This window comes from Squalius cephalus (genome assembly GCF_949319135.1).
Source record: "Squalius cephalus genome assembly, chromosome: 7".
In the NCBI taxonomy this organism is placed as follows: domain Eukaryota; kingdom Metazoa; phylum Chordata; class Actinopteri; order Cypriniformes; family Leuciscidae; genus Squalius; species Squalius cephalus.
The window spans coordinates 46,972,163-46,984,662 of NC_137128.1; the positions used below are offsets into that span (position 1 = coordinate 46,972,163).

Below are 12,500 nucleotides of genomic sequence, written 5' to 3' on the forward strand. Positions count from 1 at the left end.
AATAAAGAAAATTAAGAAATATTACTATTCTAATTTATCTACTGTAAAATAAAACATATTTAAGGAAAATAATATAATAATAAGTGTTTTATAATAATAATAATAATTTGAGTTGTTATATTATTAAAAAACAGTAAATAAAATTAAGAAATGTTGTTATTGTAATTTCATTGTGTATTTAAGGAACATAATATAATAATAAGAGTTTTATTATAAAAATAATAATGCATTAATAAATTAAATAAATACAAAATTTAAATTGAATAACAATAAAAAAATTATTATTACTGTTTATTATTAAAGAAAATTATAAAGAAAATTATTTTATATTATTTTATTTTATTTTTACTGTAAAATAAAGTAAAAGAATGTTTTTATATTATTATTATTATTATTATTATTATTATTATTGTTTTATTAATAAATAAAATAATAAGGAAAATTAAGAAATATTACTATTCTAATTTATCTACTGTAAAATAAATCATATTTAAGGAAAATAAAATAATAATAAGTGTTTCATAATAATAATAATAATAATAATAATTTGAGTTGTTGTTACTATTATTAAAAAACAGTAAATAAAATTATGAAATGTTGTTATTGTAATTTTCATTGTGTATTTAAAGAAAATAATATAATAATAAGTTTTATTATAAAAATAATAATAATACATTAATAAATTAAATAAATAAAAAATGTAAATTGAATAACAATAAAAAAAAAATTATTATTGTTTTTACTATTATTAAATAAAATATTATTATATTATTATATTATATTATATTATTTTATTTAATTTTTTACTGTAAAATAAAGGAAAATAATGTTTTTAGATCATTATTATTAATAATAATATTGTTTTTGTTAAAAAATAAAATAATAAGGCAAATTAAGAAATATTACTATTGCAAATTTTCACACCGCCGAACCCTGCAACTCATCATAATTTAATTTGTAAAGTTTCATTTCGACGAGTGGAGTAGTGTGAGCCGATCCAAAAGGATTTTAAATGGGCTTCTGTCAGATTATTCATGCTTTGCTGAACTTTTTGATTGCATTAGAGGAATAATTCAGGCAATAATTAAAATTAATATACTCATTAGCTCTAATGACTTTCCAATCCTTTAGTGACGGCATGTGTGAAGCTGCTAACATGTCCTAACCAGACGAAACTCCGCCACACTATTAAAAAAAGTGTCTTTATCATGTTAATCAGCCGGAACGAACAACAGAGGATTGTAATCGGTGTCTATTTCTGTGACATCGCAGCTGGAGATACAAACAAAGATGACAATGATAGTCTCAGGAACTAATTATGTGCTTTTATTTCATCTTTAAAAGTCTGAAGTCAGTTTTAGCCAAACAATAGATAATAGAAATATGTATATATATTTGTAAGGTTTATATGTTTGAACTGCATGTAAAATTTATTTTTATTGACATTCAATTATCATTCATATTTCATATATACTGTATGTATTATACATCATTTTTTTCCCCATACATCTCATAATAGTATTTATCAGAGATCTTGAAAATAAATTAAAGGAAACAGGAATGAGTAAACTGTTTATTCAATGACAAAGATTGTTTCATTCACTCACTGTGCATTGTTAATAATGTTAAAATGGTTTAATATTTATAAATTAAGTGCAGTAATGCAAATGCAGTGCGCTTGCAGTGAGACTCCGCCCACACGCTCTTCTGATTGGCTGTGATCTTTGATTGATTCGGTTGTGAGTGCGGTGCGCTTGCAGAGAGACTCCGCCCACACGCTTTTCTGATTGGCTGTGAACTTTGATTGATTGGCTGCGAGTGCAGTGCGCTTGCAGAGAGACTCCGCCCACACGCTCTTCTGATTGGCTGTGATCTTTGATTGATTCGGTTGCGAGTGCAGTGCGCTTGCAGAGAGACTCCGCCCACACACTCTTCTGATTGGCTGTGATCTTTTATTGATTCGGTTGTGAGTGCAGTGCGCTTGCAGAGAGACTCCGCCCACACGCTCTTCTGATTGGCTGTGATCTTTGATTGATTCGGTTGCGAGTGCAGTGCGCTTGCAGAGAGACTCCGCCCACACACTCTTCTGATTGGCTGTGATCTTTTATTGATTCGGTTGTGAGTGCAGTGCGCTTGCAGAGAGACTCCGCCCACACGCTTTTCTGATTGGCTGTGAACTTTGATTGATTGGCTGCGAGTGCAGTGCGCTTGCAGAGAGACTCCGCCCACACACTCTTCTGATTGGCTGTGAACTTTGATTGATTCGGTTGTGAGTGCAGTGCGCTTGCAGAGAGACTCCGCCCACACACTCTTCTGATTGGCTGTGAACTTTGATTGATTCGGTTGTGAGTGCAGTGCGCTTGCAGAGAGACTCCGCCCACACACTCTTCTGATTGGCTGTGATCTTTTATTGATTCGGTTGTGAGTGCAGTGCGCTTGCAGAGAGACTCCGCCCACACGCTTTTCTGATTGGCTGTGAACTTTGATTGATTGGCTGCGAGTGCAGTGCGCTTGCAGAGAGACTCCGCCCACACACTCTTCTGATTGGCTGTGAACTTTGATTGATTCGGTTGTGAGTGCAGTGCGCTTGCAGAGAGACTCCGCCCACACACTCTTCTGATTGGCTGTGATCTTTGATTGATTTGGTTGTGAGTGCAGTGCGCTTGCAGAGAGACTCCGCCCACAAGCTCTTCTGATTGGCTGTGATCTTTTATTGATTTGGTTGCGAGTGCAGTGCGCTTGCAGAGAGACTCCGCCCACTTGTCTTCTGATTGGCTATAATCTTTAATTGATTTGGTTGTGAGTGCAGTGCACTTGCAGAGAGACTCCGCCCACTTGTCTTCTGATTGGCTATAATCTTTAATTGATTTGGTTGTGAGTGCAGTGCGCTTGCAGAGAGACTCCGCCCACTTGTCTTCTGATTGGCTGTAATCTTTAATTGATTTTGTCACGTCTCGTTTTTGAATTGTTTCTGGTGTGGACAGACAGATTGCTTGTCACTATAATCTGCCTTAATCTGGTTTGGAAACAGTGTAAAACAGAAAAACTCACAGTTTCTCTCATTCAGAAACACAAACGCACTGTAACTCTCAGATCAACAGTGTTGAATACCGTGGTAAACTGAGAGCAGGCGTGGTTTTAACCTCAGCCGCCTGAAATATCTTCCTTCACTTGTGTTTCACCATCCAGCACATTTGTCTAACCGGCATTCCGACTCTGGGAGCGGTTTAGCAGGAGCATCCCAACATTTCTGACATGGGTTGAGTTTAACAGTATATATATATCTATATAGCGAGTGTATTACAGGAGCCGCCCGTGTGTTTGCTGACATTATTGCTGTCTGTGACTTTCTATTTCTATCCCGTCTGCATTTAGGAATGATGTGCACTCTCAAATGTTAGTTTGAAAGATGTTTGATCTCTAACTAGCATGTGTTATTAAGGCTCTTAAAATGATTTCACATGCGTCGCTCTGAGTGACAAGAATAGAGCGAATGTGTGTCTAATTAGCGACGTCTGGATAATTATTGGTCGCTGTAATTGCACAGTATCGTAAGTGATCATCAAAACGAAACCACCTGGTGCTTTGGACATTATTTTGTAATTACAGGCTCGATTTGATGTTTTTCCTCTCTAGAAAAAGATGTGGTTGAAAGCTCTGTGCTAATTGGCACGATCAGGTCAGCGATCAGAACTTTTAATCGGATGTGACAGACATTTAGTTTTTATGCATTTCTTTTTTTTTTTTGTCATAGAATTGTTTATTGTTGCAAACTGCATTTTTTTATTTTATAGCACCCCACCCACCATATACAACCATAAACAACCCTATCCAGCCCCAGCAAAGCCATCCAGGAGATCTGAAAAAAAAAAAAAAAAAAATCATAATAAAAATAATTACATATATGCATATATGAATACATGCATAATTGAGATGATGATAATATTAATACAAAAAAATTACATATATGCATATATGAATACATGCATAATTGAGATGATAATATTAATACAAAAAAATTACATATATGCACATATGAATACATGCATAATTGAGATGATGATAATATTAATAAAAAAAAATACATATATGCATATATGAATACATACATAATTGAGATGATAATATTAATACAAAAAAAATTACATTTGCATATATGAATACATGCATAATTGAGATGATAATATTAATACAAAAAAATTACATACCGGTATATGCATATATGAATACATGCATAATTGAGATGATAATATTAATACAAAAAAAATTACATATATGCATATATGAATACATTCGTAATTGAGATGATGATAATATTAATACAAAAAAAATACATATATGCATATATGAATACATACATAATTGAGATGATAATATTAATACAAAAAAAATTACATATGCATATATGAATACATGCATAATTGAGATGATAATATTAATACAAAAAAATTACATATATGCATATATGAATACATGCATAATTGAGATGATAATATTAATACAAAAAAAATTACATATATGCATATATGAATACATGCATAATTAAGATGATGATAATATTAATACAAAAAAAATTACATATATGCATATATGAATACATGCATAATTGAGATAATGATAATATTAATACAAAAAATTACATATATGCAGATATGAATACATGCATAATTGAGATGATGATGATAATATTAATAAAAAAAAAAAAAAAGACATATACGCTTTTATTGTTTTTTAACCTGGTCAGTTCAGATTTAAGTGCGTTTACTTCTCGAAAACAAAAGCTTCATCTTTGCGGTGGTTTATTGGTACATGAATATAATATACTATTTATGATATCAATATTTCTCAAATATGTGTTTTAATTTATAAGATATATTCCAGTGAAGGGAACATTCCAGAGCAGTTTCACAGGTTCACTGTCACTTAACTCGTCAATCTACAGATTTTCGTCTTCCAGAATGTCTCACTTGTAGAGGTCAATACTCAATAAGATTTAGGGGTATTAAATTATGGAATGGTTTATCCCATCTAGCAAGAAAATGTTCATCTTTAATATATTCTAAAAGATGTATAAAGGTCTTTGAGTACAGTAAGAGGCTCCTGATGGCAGATCTGTGTGTGTGTGTGTGTGTGTGTGTGTGTGTGTGTGTGTGTGTGTGTGTGTGTGTGTGTGTGTGTGTGTGTGTGTGTGTGTGTGTGTGTGTGTGTGTGTGTGTGTGTCTGTGTGTGAGCTGGCAGAGCTGTGTGATTATTATGGGATGTTTGGAGAACCGCACCCAGTTCCTAAAGGAAGCGTGTCATTCCTGTCCTTCATCTGAGCTTGTGTCCGTACGGGAGAATCCTGTCCCTCAAGTTTAATAATAATAATAATAATAATAATAAACTTTATTTTCTATAGTGACTTTAAAAGTCACATCACGAAGCGCTTCACAAAAATAAGAAAAAATAAAAAAGAAATAGAACATTATGAAAGAAAAGCATTCATAAAAGAGAAGTTCATTCAAATATACAATACAAATATAAAATGTGTATTGTGTTGTAAAATGTCACTAGGGTTGTAACGATGCCCTCATGTCACGATTCGATACATATCACGATACTAAACTCCACTTCGTCCACTTAATGTAAATGAGACAGATTATGGGCCCTATTTTAACGATCTAAAACGCAAGCATCAAACGCGTAACGCAAGTGACTTTGTGGGCGGATCTCGGGCGCTGTTGCTCTTATACCGGCGGGATAAATGACTCTTGCGCCCGACGCAGATCTAAAATGTGTTGGTCTGAAGTCGCTTCATTACTCATAGGTGTGGTTTGGGCGTAATGTGAAATAAACCAATCAGAGCGACATCTCACATTCCCTTTAAGAGCAGGCGCGCTTGTTCCATGGCGGATTGCTATAATAACGGCGGATTTGCCAGGAGCGGTTCACAGCCGAGGAGACCGACGTTCTCGTCAGGGCCGTAAAACACAGAGAAGTGACATTGGGGATGGAGAAACACACCCAGATCAGCTTCGGTTAAACAGGCGTATGATAATTTGGGTAAATGTGTAAGCTAGATTTATGCCTATTTTTCACATCTTCATGGACACAACAATGATTTCCCTCGTGTGGTAATATTTTTCCTTGTAATTATGTATGGTTTTCTAAAAATGAAAATTGCTGCTTCTGTGTGTAGATGAGAGAAGCAAAGTGTGTGTGCGTTGAGCACACGCTGCATTGATTATGGCCAAGCATGCGCCCTTAAAACAGCATCTGAACGCGACTTTAGACGAGGTTTCTCCTGGTCAGTGGCGGAATTGTTTTCTGAAACTGCAAAATAGCACCAGGGAACGTTTGCGCCGGAACACGCCTCCTCTTTTCCCTGAACCGCCCCCGGGAGCGCAAGTTCATTCCCTAGTTTACCGACGTGCGTCTGTGGAGGGAAGAGTCCGCTGTGTGTCGGGTGCAGAATAGGAATGACACATGCATCGCTGTACAAAGTCAATTGCGCTGGGTGCGAGATAGGGCCCTATAACTTATATAGTTGAAAATGATCATTCTGTCATCATTTACTCATTCTCACGATGTTCCAGTTTGACTTTCTCCAGTTTATTCCACTTCCAACATTGGACCCCATTGAATTGCATTGTATGGACAGAAAAAAAAAATGTTCTTCAGATTATCTTTTATGTCTCTCAGGTTTGAAAGGGAGTGATTAAAAGTTTTTAATCAAGTCAATGCCGATGTCAGACTATATATTACCGTATATATTTAATTCAAGCTGCTTCTCCACATCATATTCAGGAACCCGAATCTGTCGGTCAACAGCCGGTTCAGGTCAGTGTGACCGTGATGTTGCAGAACCGGCTCAAGGGACACCTGTCAAACCTCTCCCGCACTGAATATGCATCATAATAGAAAGCTTAGCAAAGAGCATGTATCCCAGAATCCTTCACTCTGCCGTCTTTAGCCCTGACCCCCAGAGTCTGGCTGTCGAGTTGAATTGTTTGGCTGTATAAACCGAGCAGATTTAGCACATGCTGCCGCAGCATCTCGCTGATAGAGACGTGATTTACCACGTCTATAAAATCTGCAATCTGACAGACAGCCGATTCACCATGAGCACCCTTGGAGCCTGATCCCGTTCGCCCGCTGGTTTAACAAGTTCAGTCCAATAACTACAGCCAAATGGTGTTTTAATGAGCACTAATGACCAGTGTGAGTGGTGTTTTCCTCATCTTTGTAATTTCCACTGAAACAGGAAGCTAAGGCGGGACTTATTGAATGGCCCCTCCCCCTTTTCAAATAGCCAATAGCGTTTAGTTTCCCTCACGGACTGACAGCACCATGGAAGCGAATCCGAGCGCTGATGATACGTTGGTTTTAATAGTAGAGATGTGAATAAATTATAGCCATTTTTGACCCCCGCATGGGTTTATTTGTGGCAATAGCCAACAATACATCGTATGGGTCAAAATTTTTTGATTTTTCTTTTATGCCAAAAATCATTAGGATATTAAGTAAAGATCATGTTCCATGAAGATATTTTGTACATTTCCTACCGTAAATATATAAAACATGTATTTTTGTGAGTGAATGCAGCACAATCGCCAACATAAATGAACAACTTTAAAGGAGACTTACAGTTTTTCTCAGTCGCTTTGGTGCATTTCTCACATCACTATTTACATTTGCACAACAGTTAATGCAGTTCTCAAAACAATTAGTACAAACTGCAAAACCTAGTTGATAACCTGTAAAAGCGTGTCACTTGCTCAAAATGGAGAGCTCATTCCTCAAAAGCAAGTATTCATGTCAATGAAAGTGTCAGTGTCATCAAGATGAAAAGTCCTGACACCATCGTTTATGAACAAGATAGTCAAATGGCTTTGTCATGTTTTCATTATGACAGTTTACTCTGTAAATGTTTTCCAATGCAAAAAAGTCAGATCTTGGTGACACTACCTGAAAATGCTCAAGACAGCACTATATACTATTTTCACAGCCATTTGAAAAATACAGTAAAGTTACACATTACTGTATGTATGAGGTAACGGAGTACAAGACACTGAATATGTATGTTTCACATTTTTACTGCATATGCTCTTTGCAATATTCTAATTTGTTCACAGCATTGTGCAAAAGAAAAAATACACCCGTATTTACAACAAACATAAACTCGCTTTGGGTAGAGCTGTGCACAACTGTAAACAATACTGCAGTACATATTGGAACTGAACATACAACATATTATAGTACTGTAGTCATTCATGCACATCCAGACGTTCCTCATCAGTGAAAGCTGAGATTCACTTCAGAGAAATTGTTCAATTTAGGAGACATTTTCAGGAAAAAAAAAAAGATTTAAAAAAATGTGTAAAATTTGCTTGACAGATTTTGACAACTAGTTCAACATTTTTGTATGTAATGACTCAAGCAATGAAATGAGGACTATTAGTTTTATATGGAATGACTATTCATCATTCACAAGTATAGTTAATTTTGACTGACATGACATAAGCAAATGATAATGTTATAAAACAGCAGAGAGTTGTATGAAAGCAAGTGATGCATGTCCAAAAGCATTTGCAGTTTGTTGGAAGGAATGAGAAACTGCTACTATGATGTGCACAAATGACTAAATGTTGTGGAGGTTGAACTAACTGTTGTGCAAATGTAAATAGTGATGTGAGAAATGCACCAAAGTAACTGAGAAAAACTGTAATCAATGTTTTGATTTTGTTGCACCCTCAGATTCCAGATTTTCAATAGTTGTATGTCAGACAAATATTATATCCTAACAAATCATACATCAATGAAAAGCTTATTTATTCAGCTTTCAGATGATCTATAAATCTCAATTTAAACAAATTTACCCTTGTGACTGGTTTTGGGGTCCAGGGTCACATTTCATTCTTAACCAACGTTGGAAAAATTTGGTCAGGTGGTGTTTATAGCATAGGAGGCGGAGCTTCAGATTCTAGAGAGCATTTGATTGGACAGAAGATGTGATGAGACGCGGTGATGTCATAAAAATCCTTGATCCATTGTAGCGGAAGTGAGAGACTGTAAGTTTTGATTGCTTATATCTCCTAAATGTGAATTTTGTCATTGTTTTGGAACACTCCAGCTTATTCATAACCTTAAATTCATATTAAAAGCTACAAAAACATATTTTAATTTCAAGGGGCCTTTAATGAGCACATGAATCTGACAGACATGGGCACCCGTGGAGCCTGATCCCATACGCCCATGATTTTTAACAAGTTTAGCCCAATCACTAAAGCCAAATGGTGTTTTAATGAGCACTAATGACCAGCGTGACTGGTGTTTTCCTCATCTTCATGGGTCGTTGTTTAAACCCTCACCTTGGTTCCTGCGGGACACTCAGTGCTGGTGTGTGTGTGTGTGACATTTTGAGAGTGTGTCCATTTATCAGCGTGGTTATGAGCTTTCTCTTTCCTCTGCAGATCGTCTTTGAAGTGGTGACCTCCGGGCAGAGAGGCTTTCTCGCCATCAAGGATGTCGTTCTCCAGGGCCATCAGTGCAGTAAGACCCGTTTCTCTCTCTCTCCGTCTCTCGATCTCTCCATTTCTGTGTCGTAAAATCAGCCTCATCACCCGCTCCTTGGCCTTTTCCTTCCACCCTCCCAACGTCAATATCGTCTGTCTTTCTCCAGGCATTGGCGAGTCATAAAAGAGAGCGTAATAACGAAAACAAAAGAGAGAAGATGGCGATAAAGCAGGAGAGAAATCAGCGTGTGAAAGACACACCGTTAGCAGGAGAGGGGGATGAAAGGGTCAAGTGGGATGGATGGATGGATGGATGGAGAGGTAGATAGATAGATATATAGATAGATAGATAGATAGATAGATAGATAGATAGATAGATAGATAGATAGATAGAGAGGAAGATAGATAGATAGATAGATAGATAGATAGATAGATAGATAGATAGATAGATAGATAGATAGATAGATAGATAGAGAGGAAGATGGATGGATGGATGGATAGATAGATAGATAGATAGATAGATAGATAGATAGATAGATAGATAGATAGATAGATAGATAGATAGATAGATAGGTGGATGGATGGATGGATGGATGGATGGATGGATGGATGGATGGATGGATGGATGGATGGATGGATGGATGGATGGATGGATGGATGGATAGATAGATAGATAGATAGATAGATAGATAGATAGATAGATAGATAGATAGATAGATAGATAGATTTTTTTTTAGATAGAAAATTTCAGGATTTTATCCCATTATTCCACTGCGCTCGACCTTACGTTTACAGTGTGATGAACAGACCGAACATAGAATTAGCTGTGATTTCTCTCTCTTTATTGATGCATCTATAGATGCTGTTCACACAGCGTGTAAATAGAAATAACACTGTTTGTACTGAGAGTAAAGATAAAGATAGTGAAAATATGCCTTGCTATTTGCACTGGTGCTCTTCGTGTGTCGGTAAAAAACTATTATTTATTTTTTGCCAATGAAATTAATGTACTATTAATGTACTTTTATACTGTATTTATAATCCATTCATTCACTTTTTGAGCATAGACCTGAAAATTTAATTTCCAACTTAAACTGGTAAATCTTGAACGCTTTAGAGCGACAGACTGAAGCACTAGCGGCGCCAGGATTTTGATTGTAGGTGGGCCTCCAGAAAACTGGATGGGCCAGTTAAAATAAGCCCAAAAAAAAAAAAAAAAAAAAACGGGTTCCCCTTCAGCTCCGTTTCAGCGCTTTTCTGCGGCACTGAGGACAGCGACTCATAGCCTATTTAATGCGTAATTAGCACAGGTAAAAAAGAAAAGAAAAACTTAAAAAGGAATTTTTTGTTTCTTTTAAAAAAAATTACAATTTCATTTAATGTATTGTTTAATAAAATTATAGGCCTATTATTTTTAGTTTATTAACAACAGCAACACCTGTAAAGATGAAGTTGTCGATCGTCAACTCCGTGAACGCGCCTATAGAGAGAAATGCACATCATGGATTGCATAATCAGAGAGTAGGCCTAGCCTTTTTCTTTTCGTTTTAAATTGTTAAAAAGACATTTAAAGCTTTAAGATAGATTTCATGTCTGTGAGGCATATGCTGAGTTTCGTTAAGTTAGGATGAGATGCGCTCCTGTTCACGAGCAATGCAAGTGACCGCGCGGGCGCGCCTCTTATATTGTCTCCTATTTGCTTCATTAAATACAGGCAATTGGTTGATAAAAAAAAAATTAAAATTAAGATACAATTTATACAAAACGAAATTCACTTTTAAAATGGCTTTCTAACTGAATTAAGTGGTCAAAATCATGTCTGACCCGCTCCATGTCTCTCGATATTGCGTATCCTATCTTACTCGTGCGGTTCACTTTTCATAATCAACTTAGATGAAAAAATAACATTATAATATTTTAACAAATATGAAACTAAATGAGCTTGATGGCTACAACACATATAGTAGGCCTACAGACTCTCTATTTGTACAAATTGCTGCACATTAATTTTATTCTGAATTTTGCACACATAAGTTAAAAGGCATTTGTTTGTGCATGCATAGTAAAACATATCTGCAACATTTATCAAGTCCACTGATAACTATGCGTGCATTTATTAATTATTATCTTAATGAATAATGTAACAAGGACGAAGCATGTAGGCTAAACTGCGTTGTTTGTTTAGAATGGAATGGATCGCAAATAGATCCGAATGAAGAAACGTACAAAACCATAGTAGAAAATGGGTGGGCCTGGACCTAAAATGGGTGGGCCCAGGCCCACCCGGGCCCAATGGTAGCGCCGCGGCTGGACTGAAGTTTGATCTCTGTTCAAAGACGACACTCGGATGATTATTGCTGAAGTGAAAAAAGTTTTAAAAAGTGAACTTAAAAAAAGTAACAGAATTTTATGTGTATTGTAATGAAAAATGCACAAAAATACTATATTCAATTTTTTAAATGAAATAATCATAATCACATTTTACTCTAAAACAGCAAGAAAATCAAAGCCATAAATCTAAACATGTTTTGTTCCAAATTTCTCCAGAAATGATCTTTCAGTGAGATGTTGTTCGGCTGCAGTACCAAACGTTTCCACTAGAGGAAACTTGGAAAAAACAAAACGCAACATTTTTCGGTCAATAATAACCAAACAGCACCAGAGGGTTGATAAACTCTGCCCGCTATTTAAAGGGGTGCTATAATGCCCTTTTGACAAGATGTAAAATAAGTCTCTGATGTCCCCAGAGTGTGTGTGTGAAGTTTTAGCTCAAAATACCCCACAGATATTTTTATATAGCATGTTAAAATTGTAAATTTTTGAGGGTGAGCAAAAACACAGTTTTTGTGTCTGTCCCTTTAAATGCAAATGAGCCGCTGCTCCCAGCGCAGAGGGCGGAGCTTCAACAGCTTGCACTCACACACACACACACGCACTGAAAATTTCAAAAACTTTTAGTCTTTTATGTTCAAACCGGAGTCAGACAATGATGGAGAGACTCAAGAA

The 12,500-nt window shown here is 35.9% G+C and overlaps 1 protein-coding gene across 8 annotated transcripts in view; it reads left to right on the forward strand.

Moving 5' to 3' along the window:
- Nucleotides 1-12,500, forward strand: part of LOC307161964 (receptor-type tyrosine-protein phosphatase mu) — a 286,290-nt gene that overhangs the window by 123,656 nt on the left and 150,134 nt on the right. For all 8 annotated transcript variants that reach the window (XM_079876948.1, XM_079876949.1, XM_079876950.1 and 5 more), the window contains one exon: nucleotides 9,453-9,531. In XM_079876948.1, the coding sequence (XP_079733074.1) occupies nucleotides 9,453-9,531 (79 nt within the window). The remainder of the gene's footprint in view (nucleotides 1-9,452; nucleotides 9,532-12,500) is intronic.